The sequence below is a fragment of the Sorghum bicolor genome, chromosome 9 (genome assembly GCF_000003195.3).
Source record: "Sorghum bicolor cultivar BTx623 chromosome 9, Sorghum_bicolor_NCBIv3, whole genome shotgun sequence".
Lineage (NCBI taxonomy): Eukaryota > Viridiplantae > Streptophyta > Magnoliopsida > Poales > Poaceae > Sorghum > Sorghum bicolor.
The window spans coordinates 4,050,479-4,063,769 of NC_012878.2; the positions used below are offsets into that span (position 1 = coordinate 4,050,479).

Consider the following 13,291-nt stretch of genomic DNA (forward strand, 5'->3'; position numbering starts at 1 on the left):
TTGGATTTGAGCCAGATAGTGCACCCTGGCCGGGGCTAGCCCAGACCAATCTCAAACGTCTGATATTGATGTCTCAATCTAGATGTGCTGCCTGATCTAAGAGTAACTGTAGCGGGCCTCTACTTAAATCTTCATAGCTAAATATAAGTATCAGGACAAAAAAAAAACACAGATTCAGCAGAGACTCTACTAGAGCTACCAAATCTTCTTCCTGTATTTGATTTTTGTTGGCCCAACAAACCAGCTCTCATCCATTGGTTTCCTCTCTACGTACGTACGGACCACGACTGTCCACCCAGAGTTCCTCCCGCTCGACCATGGAGTGTGAGCACAAGCCACCTGCCTCCGTCGTGACTATCCGGAGCTCATCCTGCGACCTTCTAGCGGCAAGGACGGCGTGAGCTCGGTGGCGTAGCAGCTAGAGCTTCGGTGGCCCATATATTATTTGATGATAATTAACTCTAGGGTCTATAATAAATGCTATATACAAATGGTTTAGTATTGCATTGGTTGTTGACCTTTTGTTAACTCAACTTAAATATGTAATTTGTAATAGCTCCTATGAAGAAGTTGATGAAGGAAAAAAAAAAGGGACCACACACGCGTGCACCGCCGCCAAGTCGTGGTGAGCGAGCGTCCGTGGCGATGCATGACGTGACGCACGTATGTGCATACGTTTTGCCTGATGGAAAATGAAAGAGAGAAAAAATTGATTGACTGTTTCATTTCTCGCCTATCTTTCCATCGTCGCTGAGATCAAGAGAGTAGATCTTCGGAACCTGATGCCTCGCATCGAGACACTGGTGTGCGGGCAATTAGGTTTTTGGGTAGCGTCTTTCGCAACTACTTGCCTTCGTCTTCTTCTTCCCATCTTCTTTCTTGTGGACGCTCGCGGAATCGGATCGTCTTCTTCTTGGTGTATGCTCGCGGATCAGATTTTTGGAGAGCGTCTTCTGCGACTGCTCGCCTTCGTCTCCTTCCTCTCGTCTTCTTTCTGGTGGACGCTCGCGGAACCAGATCGTCTTTCTTCCTTGTGTATGCTCGCGGATCGGAACATCTTCTTCTTGTTGGACGTTCACGTGACTGCACTGCTGAAAGGATCAAGATGCCCAAGAGGGGGATGAATTGGGCTTCTCTAAAAATTTAAGCAACCTATAAGCTCCAATTCAACCCCTTGTGCCTAGTGTGACTAGAGAGCTACCGGATAAAAGTTTTGCAACCTAGTTCCAATCCTATTCTAGCATGACAATTCTAAGAATGTAAAACACAAAGTAAATGCTAGAAAGTAAAGGAGTAGTGGAAGAAAGTGTTCGGCGATGTTTTGCCGAGATATCGGAGAGTCGTCACTCTCCACTAATCCTCGTTAGAGCACCCGCGCAAGGGTCTTGCTCCCCCCTTGGTCTGCGCAAGGACCAAGTGCTCTCTACGGGCTGATTCTTCGACACTCCGTCGTGGTGAATCGCCCAAAACCGCTCACAAGCTTGACACGAGTCACCCACAAGAACTCTGGGCGGTCTTCGTGCCTCCAATCACCACCGAACCGTCTAGGTGATGGCGATCACCAAGAGTAACAAGCAAAGAACTCTCACTTGACCCAAACAAGGCACTAGAGAGTGGTGGATGCACACTTGACTCTTGGAATTCAACTAGAGAAGGATTCTCACAAGAAATCTCTCAAATCTCAATCCTCTCTAGGCTCTTGCTACTCTCTTGCTCCACAACAAGTTTCTCAGATGTTCAAATAGGCAAGAGAGCTCCCATGAACGAGGTGGAGGAGTATAAATACACCCCACGAAGTCCAAAGGTCGGCCAACCGTTTTCCACTGAAAACGAGGTCACCGGACGCTGTTGACGTTGCACCGGACGCTCTGCACCGAGCGTCCGGTGACACATCAACGGCTAACTGTACTGTCTCTGACAGGTCACCGGACGCTACTTTCCAGCGTCCGGTGACACCGTTCGGTGCTCTGGGGAGTTTTACAACCTCCCTGAGTTTAAGACCAGACGCTACCCGGTGCGTCCGGTGCTCGGGGAAGGTTTACAACCTCCCTGGGTATGGGACCGGACGCTACCCGGCAAGTCCGATGTTAGCGTCCGGTGCCTAACCCTAGGCACCAAGCCCTCCAACGGCTAAGTGACCTCACCGGACGCACTCACAGAGCATCCGGTGCCAACTTAGGCACCCTAACCTCGTCGAAACGCGACCGTTCCAAAACGAAGTTGGTTCCTCTCGATCTGAGGACTATCTCTGAGCTGCCTAGTGCTAGGTTTACCAAGTGTGCACCACACCTAAACCTAAAGCCTTGCCTAAGTCAAGCTACTAGATCAAAGCCCCTCTTAATAGTACGGTCAAGGGAAAACAAAGTCCTAAACTACTCTAAGTGCCCTTCTTCACCATATGGCACTTAGATCTAGTCTAGTCTTGACGATGTCCATCCATCCTTTGAAAACCGAAACGATTTCCACTATTAAGTAGGCATGTATGTCCCTGTTCATCGAGTACCTATTACCATGACCTCACTAATGACTTTGCCTCTGCAAAACACACGTTAGTCATAGTAATCAACATTGTTATTAATCACCAAAATCATTAGGGGCCTAGATGCTCTTTCAACTGCGAACCTCTTCCTACATCGACTGTGGTCCGCAAGCAGCCCACTATGTCGACTAGTGCGAATAGAGTCGCCGGTGCCTTCGGTACTGGTCCCTCCTCTAGGTATATCTCTAATTCGTTTTGTCTAATTTTTAGTATGTCTACAATTATATTTACAATGTTTATCACTAGCCAGAGTAGCGACAAAATTACACACGTACACATATTTAATACCACCTTGCTGATTATAATTTTTTAGATTAAATTGAACATTAAATTGCTTAATTTTCTAACAATCCTCGTTTAATCTGCATCGAATTCACGACAAGCTGACAACCAAGGCAGCATGTCCAGTGCACGTGCGGGTGCCAGCAGCTGGTTCGTATACACGTCGGCAGGAAGCCAGGAACACGTCAGATATGATGAATTGTCTATCATCTAAACGTTTAATTCGAACCCATCAACTTAGGCATATTTGCCATCACTTTTGAAGATTCCATCTTTACTATAGAAAACAAATTTCTTCAATGCAGTAGGTGTGAATTAAGTTCAGATTAATTATAGTCTCGATCAGGCATCAAAACCATTAGAATCCATATGAAAACAAAGTAGTTACAAGTAATCATAGTTGTGAAGGATCATCCAGATTTAATTTGACGATTCCCGAGCATATTTTCCTCCGTTTCAAAATAGATATCATTATCATTTCCTTAGAAGATATTTTTTTTTAATTTTGGCCAGTTATATATTAAAAAATATTAATATTTATAATACATAGTTAGTACTATTAGATAGACCGTTGAATATATTTTTATAATAAATTTGTTTGGAGATATAAATGTTGTATACATTTTTTATAAAACTAGTCAAAGTTAAAAAAAATTTGATCAACATGAATATTATATATTTTAGAACAAAGGAAGTAGCATAGTAGCAATGAAAGATGGAATGAGCTGAAGGCTTCTTCCAAGTCATCCTGGGCATTCGGTACTTCGGTTCGGTTCGGTACTTCGGTTTTCATAGAAATTTGGTTCCTCGAAAAATAGGTAGCGATCGGTTCCTTCCAAAAATCGGTACCGAAGAAATTCGGTTTCGGTATTTTCAGTTCGGTTTCGGTATTTACCGAAAAGTACCGAATTGATCACATAAACATATAATAGTAAGTTCAAAAGCTAATTTTGACATAATTTGGAAATAATTCTTAAAGAATATTAGTGTCAAATACATACATATATAAGTCTACAAAATTATGTGAGTAAAGTACCACATGTATAAAATATAATAGACTAAAATAGTGCTATTAATAATATAACTACACTCAAACTCAGCATATTTCGGTAAATTCGGTAAATTCGGTTCCCCGAGGTACAGTACCGAATTTACCTCGGTAAATTCGGTTCCTGAAAATTAGGAACCGAACAAGGTACCGAAAATTTCGGTTTCGGTACTTTCGGTTCGGTTCTCGGTTCTCGGTATTTTGTGCCCAGCCTGACTTCCAAGAGGGCACTTGCTCCATGTGTGGATCTTTTTAGAGCATTCTCAATCAGGGGCGGAGCTACATGGAGCACCGTGGATGTGACCACATCCACAGAAAAATAAAAAACAGTGATAAATATCATTTTTTCACAATATTTACACCCACAATTCATAAATTCTTGCACCCAAAAACCAAACGCACAACCTCAAATTTGTTCTAGCTCCACCACATCTCAATGCAGAAATCATCATAGTTTCTATATACATTAATTATACTACCACCTAAGTGTTTTGCTGATGTAGCAAGGTAGAAATCTACACAAAAAGCAAGACATGAAGGAATGTGATTAATAGTGATGAAGATAGAGTGTACGTGATTGTATAATAAAATGTAGAAACTATCATTATGATTTTTATATATAATGTCTATCAAAATTATTTGGGACTGTTCTTTGACGCGCCGTTCACATAGCCAATATCACTCATAAAAGAAGAAGTAGACCACATCTGGTTCATTAGGGGGCTAAGGTTTTGTTTAGTTTCTACCTAAAAACTTTACACCCTATTTCATCGAATATTTGGATATATACATAAAATATTAAATATAGATAAAAATAACTAATCACATAGTTTGAATGTATTTTGCTAGACGAATCTTTTAAGTCTAATTAGTCTATAATTAGACACTAATTGCTACAGTAACCCATGCGTTAATGACGGATTCGTTAGGCTTAATAAATTCGTCTAGTAGTTTACATATAGATTCTGTAATTTATTTTTTATTAGTCTACATTTAATACTTTACGCAAAAAAACTTTATATTTTAGAAATGTTTAGTTCTAATTTTTTTTTGCAGATGAATACTGTAGAATTTTCGTTTGTATTTAACAAATACTGTCCAATTATGGACTAAGTTAAAGAAATTCATCTCGTAAATTACAGGCAAAACTGTGCAACTAGTTATTTTTATCTATATTTAATGCTTCATACATGTGCTGAAAGATTCGATGTGACGAAAAACCTAATTTTTTTAAAATTTTACAATGTTTTTTAATGTAAAGAAGGCCTAAGAGCATCTCTAGGAGTGCTACCTAAATCTACTCAACCATTTTAATACTACCTAAATTTTGCTCTCAACTCCAGTAGTACTACCTAAAACTAGCTACCCATTTTTGTCTTAGTAGAGGATGACTTCTAGGTCCCACAATCAGAGCATTAATGGGAGAGAGATGCGTGTGGGTGGGAGAGAAGATTTGGGTAGTGTCTTTGACCCAAGAGGAATGGGTAGTGGAGAGAGGGATTTAGGTAGCCAACAAATCTGTTGGGTGGAATAGGTAGTCTGCTGGAGTGGATTTTTAGCCCTCCACTACTCAGATTGGAGATAGGTAGTCCATTTAGTTAGTTTGCTGGAGATGCTCTAAACAAAGGCCCAAGCACCCGAAGCGAGAACTAAAGTTGAGCATGCAGCCCGCGGGCCAAAGGCACGACCCAAAGCACGGTCATTTGGCCCGGCCCGAGCACGGTACGACCTGACCCTAACTGGGCCTGGGTCGGCCCAAAGCACGTTGCGGGCCGTGCTTGGGCCGACCCCTCGGCCCGCTGGGCGGCACGGCACGGCACGCTTTTAACAGTAGGCACGGTGTCGGCACGGTATCAGGAAATTTGTGAAAGTTGAAGTATCAGGTTCTATGACTTGTGAAACTTGTGACTTTTGGCAAGTAAAATATGATCTAAGAGTATATTGTGTTATGTGAATTGTGAAGTATTAATGCATGTGACTTGAATGTAATGTATTTATGCTTTGTTAAATTCTATATTAAATTTGATGTTTTTCATATATTGGACCATGGGCCGGCCCGAAGCACTATTGGGCCTCGTGCCTTTCGGACCGGCCCGGCACGAAAATCGGCCCACGGGCCGTGTCTAGGCCGTCAGGCAGACACGATGGCCTGTGGAGGCACGGCCCGGTGGCACGCGGGCCATACGGGCCCGTGCCTAGCACGGCACGGGACCGTGCCGGCCCGGCCCGTTGCTCATCTTTAGCGAGAACACAGGAGTGGGCCCCACTGCTGGAGGGGAAGCCGTTCTCTCTCTCTCTCCGTTGCGAGCAATCGTCCGTCTGCCTGCTGTTCTTCGGGTTTATATACGCGCACTCCACCCAACTCACGCGCCGCGCATTCCATTTCTCTGCACAACCGCTTCCACTCCCTGACGATCGAGGAATCCAATGGTGCAAGCGGGGAGGCCGCCGGCGTGGCGCCCACCGAACCCTAGCCTAGCCGGCACCTCCCGGCCGGCGCCGCCCCCGACGACGCCGGCCGCTCGCCGCCCCGACACGAGGGCCGCACAGGTGATCGGCTCTTCCCCCACCACGCGTGAGGGCGCCGCTTTTCCCCCCAAATCTTCCTGGCGATCGCGGTTGCTCTCTCTATTATGGGGGTTTTGTTGGGGTCTCGGAGCGAAATGGGTTTTCTTGAGATGTTTTCGGGGTTTCCTGTGCTCCGAGCGGGTTTTGTGGCGCCTGCTATGAGGATTTTTTTTTGTTTTTTTTTAGAAAAAAGAAGAAGCAGAGCATCTTCCTGTTGTTTGTCATGGCCTCGGCCAATACTTTGCGAAGTATCGCTTGGCTTTATTATGTGACGTTGTGTGTAGTGTGTACTAGTGTACTACTAATAGCTAGCAAGTGGAGTGGGGTTTTCCTGCGAGTGCCTCGCCAAGTTTCTGTTGGGTTCTTGATCTTTTTTTATTTCTACTTTCTGTGTTTTGTTTTCGTTGCTGTGAAATTTACTGATGCGAGATAATTTGTTCCATTAGGTAGACAGCGTCTCTGCTGGTGTGATTCTGTTCTCACTTTATGTTATGATTTCGCACACTATTGTCTTGATTGATGATGAGGCGGCCTACCTGCAGAGTGCCTCTGCCTGACTCGTTCTCTCCTTCATATGATTTTTAGCATGTACTTAACTGATGAAACTAAATAAATGTTGTGCTACTTTCACCTCGTAAAATTAGATCTGACTTGGTTACACAGATGTTTGGTGTCAATCTTTGTGTTATCTTCTATCATGCTTTGGAACACATACACCCTAACCTGTATTTGAGATGACCTTTCATTTGCTTCGCTCTACTACTCAGGACACACCTTGTGCAGCCTGTGGTGATGGTTCAGGAAATTTTACCCGTTGTCAGTGCAAGCAGTGCCCAAGGTATTCGTAGGTCCCTTTCTTGTTACTGAATTTCGTGCTTGTATTCTGCACAAGCGATTTAATTATTTCATTGGTGCTTGTTTGCGGTTTGATTGCCAAATTTCTCGTAGATATCCTGTTGATCAGTTGTGATTTGTGTTTATGCTTATATATAAGTGCAAAGATGACTATTATATGGTTTTCTGAATGTCTTTGCCATTTTCTTATATGGTTTTCTGAATGTCTTTGCCATTTTATTTTGGTGCGGAAGTCTGAAATGATTTGTGGATGTAGCTCTAAAACTCTACATGTAGCTGATTCCTTCTTATTTTGGAAGATAGAATATTGACATGTGAAATTTTAGCTTCCGGCTTTTATACTTCCTATATTTCTCCAAAAGTAGAGGAATCGTAGCCATGTGCACATCTTTCTTCTATTTAGGCTCTAGGCAGATCATTCAAATAATTCTGTGGCCTGAATTATGTTAAATTTTTCATGCATTTCTTGTACATTGGCAGATCTTGAATTTTTTTTATCGTATTTATAGCTGTATCTATATGACAATGGTGATTTTTTTTTTCTGTTTTGGTTCATTCCAGACAGAAAGAAATTCATCACACTAATGAGTCAACTTCCAGAGTCAAGGGAATTCTAAGACCAGACTCTTCTGATAAGCTGAAGACTCTTAGATATTCTGGCGGTACATATTCAAAACCCAAACCACGAGTGAAGCCAATGCCTGCAGAAGCCATTACTTATGTACAATATCGGAAACCATATGGTAGAACTGTTGGCTCAGCTGGGTCACAAAAAAGACAATGCAGGCGAAGTGTAACACCACCGCCAAGTTCACGTAAAGTATCTCTTGTGGGATCGGCACCACTCACTCAAAATCCTATGCCATCTGGTTCATCCAAGAACTCGTGTTTATTATCTCCTAAAAGACTTGGGCAAACTGAAAATGGACACCAATCTGCTGGGGAGCATATAAGTAGTTCTGTCACTCCCCGAATGGCATCTCTGAAGAACCCTGCATCACCAAATTGCAAATCTTCACAACCTTCCAGTGCAAATTTGAATACTGACGCTACTCCTAGAAATATTGACAGCATGGACAGTGTAAATGCACTTGCTGGGAGTTATGGTTCAAGTATTTTTCATTCTCAAGACCAGAGTAGTCGAAAACTGCCTGCTAGTTTACCAAAAGAGGCAGTTGTAAATCCTGTGTCTCCTAGTCCCAAGCAAGTGCGTGTTCCACATCCAAGTAAGGTTCCTCTTGATACAAAGGCAGGACCTTCTTCTAAGAGTGTAGGCACACCTGATAGTGGAAGCATAAAGTTAACTGCAAGTACTGCAGGTCCTGTCTTGCAAGCATCAAGTGTGGAGCCTGCTTTGTTAAACCCAACATCTGTGCTTAGTCAAAAGCCCATGGAGGTGTATCCGGATACAAGAGCTGCAGCTCCAATCAGGCAAGAACCAAGTGTGAAGCCTGTATTGCTGACCCCAATACCTGTTCACAGTGAAACTTCCACCGATGTATATTGTAATAGTAGATCAAGACCTAATCCCAGCACAAATTTGTTGAACAAAAAAAGCAACCTGGCCACGCTGCAGCACAAAGACATTTCTCCAATGCATAGGCCACAGTCTATGGCTTCTACAGAGCATACTGCTGTGTCAAAAGAAAGAAACATGGTGGAGAAAAACATTTCTCCGACGCACAGCCTGCAGTCCATGACTCATGCACAACTTACTTCACTACCAAAAGAGATTTCAGCGGGCTCAACTAATTGTCACAGATCTTCAGGTATACTGATCCTAATATATTATTTGAGCATAACTCTTGTGAAGATATGGACTCTCACCTATAGTTTTCACTTGCACATTTGAACGTGCTATATTGTTGAGGTTCATTTCATCCTTTTTTTTTTGTAGAATACGCAGGAGAGCACAAGAAGCATTATCAATCAGAGGCCCGTTGGATGTAAGGAATTGGCTTATTGTGCATTTCTTTCTTGCTTTGTGTATGCATATATGTATGGGGAGCCACAATTATTCTATGGATGGTTATACATGTTTGATCTGTCCTTTCACCTGAGATAGGCAAATTTCGTTTCTCTAGTGCACTGTTACTTGTTGCAGTCCCTGAGTATATCTTGCAGCCAGACAGTCATTCAGTAATAATATTTAACCTACAGACAATTTGATATTCCAATGGCATAAACTCCTATACTTTTTAATATAAGAACATTACACTGACTGAGTGAGGGTAACGCGTGACTGTATATTATAGTATTACTGAGCTGTTTGGGGCTATCAAATGATTTTTCAGTGATTGTTTGGAGCTATCTCATGACTGTAACAGGTGGAGAAGCTAATTCCTAGGACAACAGTTGTGTACATCATGCTTCCTTCGGTTCAAAATAGATGTTGTTTAGGCTTTTTTGCTATTTTCAAAGTACATATGGCTCTACAACTTCAATGTAACTTTAGTATACTTTTTCCTACTTTGCTCCTCCTTTATTTCATCATTAACTAACTACTTTTCCCATGTATCCCAAGCATGCATCAAAATTAATAGGCACACTTTAGGAAGGATTAAATGAGGGTATAAAGTTGTGCATCCTTAGGCTACTACCAACAGGCCCTAACTCTAAAATGACATGTATTTGAACAAGAGGGAGATGTAATTATCTATGACCTGAACATTGAAGCAATGTGATTATGTTTTCTTCTGTAATATTGAAGTGTCAATCCTTTTGCTCTAATAGTGAGATGTTATGAAATCTGTAATATTATGCTATTACTATCTGCATACTTTTCTTTCAGTCAAACACTAATATTAGGATTCCATGTTTCATTTAGGGGCAAATTTCATGTGACTGGAGAGTTGACACATACTTGTTATGAACTTGAAGCCCACTGCCCAGCTGTGATGGACTGCAGAGCTTATGAAGCTTCAAAGCAAATGCCTGAAATTTTAAATTTAGAGGCTGTACCTCTTTCCCAGCTGTGGCCAAAGAAGTTCAAGATGGAACCCCCGGACGATCAGGATATTAGACTGTGGTTTATAAGCAGTCACCAAAGGTATATATGCCCTAGTAAGTGTAGTTTCTACTTGCAAGGAATGCCAGGAACAGTTCTGGTTAAGTAATTTTCAAGTTGCATATATGCCAATTACACTTGTCAGTGATTAAGTTTCTTAAGGCTTCTGATCACATCTATAATAAATGGTAAAACGTATACTCTGGTCTTAAAAATCATGCAAGTGTCTATGTATTTAAAAAATCAAAACCCTTGGTATTTAGGAGTCTCTCTGGACCTGCACACATGTCATGCATGTATCTTCTCTCTGATTAGCTTAACAATCATTTATTACAGGCCACACAGGAGTTTTAATCATCTTGTTGACAAAGTTTCTTCACATATTGGCTTGTTGACCAGCATTGGTGATGCTGAATTGGCGATATTTTCATCCAAGTTGCTTGCACCAGACTATCAGAGTATGTATGCATGTTCTTTTTTGAAGAGAATGTCTGCATGTTCTTGCAAGCCTCTGTTTCCATTACTCATCTTTTTACTGTTGTACCAAGAATGAGTGCTTTTGCAAATCTGTTATTGTCTTTTCCCAAGCTTTCTTTCTTTCTTTCTATTTTTTTTTTCTAATACTTGGTGGATTTTGTTTCTATCGCTTGACTTGCACAGCACATGGAGTTTGCATGGACCTGTTTAAAATATTAAAGAGTTTTTATTATATCTTTGGCAAACTAGTGTGCAGGTATAAATTTGTCATCTGACTTCTAAACAATTATTATCATAATAGGGAAGAACGGTGAATTGTATTTTTGGGGTGTCTTCGGGAAACATCTGAGGAAGAAGTGGCGTAAACCCAACAATCATATACAAAATGTGAACAGCAATTCCAGTCCACCAAATGAAATTTCTTCTGACAGATCTGAGATAGGCATGAAGTTGGATGCAATAAAAGGCAAGGAGAGAGAGAATGCCATATCTGATATTGGTGTGACATCGGATGCACGAGAAGGTGAAGAAAAAGACAATCCAATGCATGTCGCAAAAGACAGCGGTATAGTGAGGGACAGTTATGAGGGGATTGCAGAGGCATTGGATTTATCAGGAGGCAAGGAGACTGATAGGGACAATGACTGCGTGGCAGTGCTCAGAACTCCTGATTCAAACCCTGCATCCAGTTGCACAGCTCCTGCTTCTTCATTTCTTAACAGATGCTGCAGTCATGACTCTGCAAACAAGCACAATTTTAGTTTAGAAGGTTACACTATTCAACTGATTGCTCTAAGTTTTGTTTTGATCAATCCTCAGTTTCTTATTAAGCTTCTTACTTTCCATTTTTACAGATTCTGCATGTCAACCTGTTGACAGATCTTCAGCTAGCTCAGAGCTTATGCTGGACGTACCCCCTGGGTTTTCTCTAGATGTGCCTCCTGGCTTCACAAAAGCTCACCGTCAGCTTCAGATCAAAGATACTCCAGTGTCTTATGCCGATGCTTTTGCCAGTCTAGTTTTGGACTGTCCTCCTGGATTTCCTATTGATATTCCTCCTGGCTTTACTGAAGTTCACCGCCAGCTCCCTGCAATTTCCCCTGCTGGACCAGAAGCTGGCGTTTCTATCCATGGCACTGAAACAAAGCCTCTCATTAGGTTCTCTCTAAATGTTCCAAGCTCTGTTAAAATGGAAGTTCCTCCTGGATTTACTGTGCATGCGGTGAAAAAAGAGCCTCGGTTGCCTGTTGATAAGACCACAGAGAAGCAAACAACATCTCGTTTGACATCTGGTGCATCTCCACTGGTAAAAGGTGCAGCAGCCGATGAAATGAAAATCACGCGTGATGAGGTACAAAGTTGCCCCCATCCTCTCCCCCAACCCTATTTCTTAACTAAAAATGTCAGTGTTTTGATCAGTAATTCAGCATCTGGGGTTGACGACTGTCCACTTGTGCGCATTATGTTAAGATTTACGTAAGGCTTGACAACGTAGCTAATAGGATTTGTCGAAGGACATGCGATGTTGATGATGGTATATGAACCTTCTTGTACATGTGGGAAAGCCATGTTGTCTATTTGCATCCTAGCTAATCAGCACATTTGTGCATACGAAATGCATCGATCTGCATTCTTTTCTCTCAGGCACTCACTTTTTTGGCATCGTCGGAGACGGAGAGGGGTACTTAAAAAGGATTTGTCGTTTTGAATGTTACAGGCAAAAATGGAACAAGATGAAACTTCAGAGGAGCAAGAGTGCCCTAAGATCAGGCGGCTTTCAGACCTGTATCGCGGGCGTTCCGAGGACAGCACTGAAGTTTGCGGACCAGTATCTTCGGCACACATGACTGGCAAGTTATTCCATGATACAGGCGCACATGAGAAACAGACGACGCATCCAAGAAAGAGAGGCCGGCAAGAATCACCGGAGCGTCCTGCTGCAGACACAGACAGTGGCGGAGCGTGGGGACAGATCAAATCAAGGGGCCGGGGGACAATTCCAAACTAAACTAAATGGCACAAATTTGTGTATGTTTGTGATCCATGACCCATACTAAAACGGCTGTTGGCTGGTGCAATGTAACGAGCTGAGTCACAAGAAACAGAGTTGTGTGAGCTCTAGCTTAGGCCATGCATGTTTGATTCCCCCTATTAAACTTTACTTCCTATCATCGAATGTTTGGACACATGCATGAAGTATTAAATATAGACTATTTATAAAACTAAAAACACAGCTAGAGAATAATTATAATCTGCGAGATAATTAATTAGAACCCTTGGCAAACTTCACAGGCTTGGGTTGCTACAATTCTTTTCTTGAAAAGGTTTCCACGGCATGCGATAGGCCCACCACCTACCTCAAACCTGGGAGCTGACAATCCTCTCGAAGGATTAGTCGGGCCCTCGCTCAGGCTCAATGATTCCGAAGCTCACCAAAGGCGCCACTCAACCTAAAAGACATTGGGGTGCCCACACATCCTTAGAAGGATGTTTGATCAAGGACCAACTAGACTCA

General features: G+C 42.3%; 1 protein-coding gene across 2 annotated transcripts; it reads left to right on the top strand.

The window, feature by feature from the left end:
• LOC8069490 lies at positions 6,197-12,964 on the top strand. 2 transcript variants are annotated; one of them, XM_002439227.2, is made up of 9 exons: positions 6,197-6,419; positions 7,205-7,275; positions 7,854-9,061; positions 9,190-9,238; positions 10,120-10,341; positions 10,636-10,757; positions 11,078-11,545; positions 11,631-12,127; positions 12,494-12,964. In XM_002439227.2, the coding sequence occupies exons 1-9, from the start codon at positions 6,297-6,299 to the stop codon at positions 12,782-12,784; spliced, it is 3,051 nt and encodes a 1,016-aa protein (XP_002439272.2). In that variant the 5' UTR covers positions 6,197-6,296; the 3' UTR covers positions 12,785-12,964. The 2 variants fall into 2 exon arrangements, with proteins under 2 accessions (XP_002439272.2, XP_021302558.1); XM_021446883.1 differs by having other exon boundaries at positions 7,893-9,061.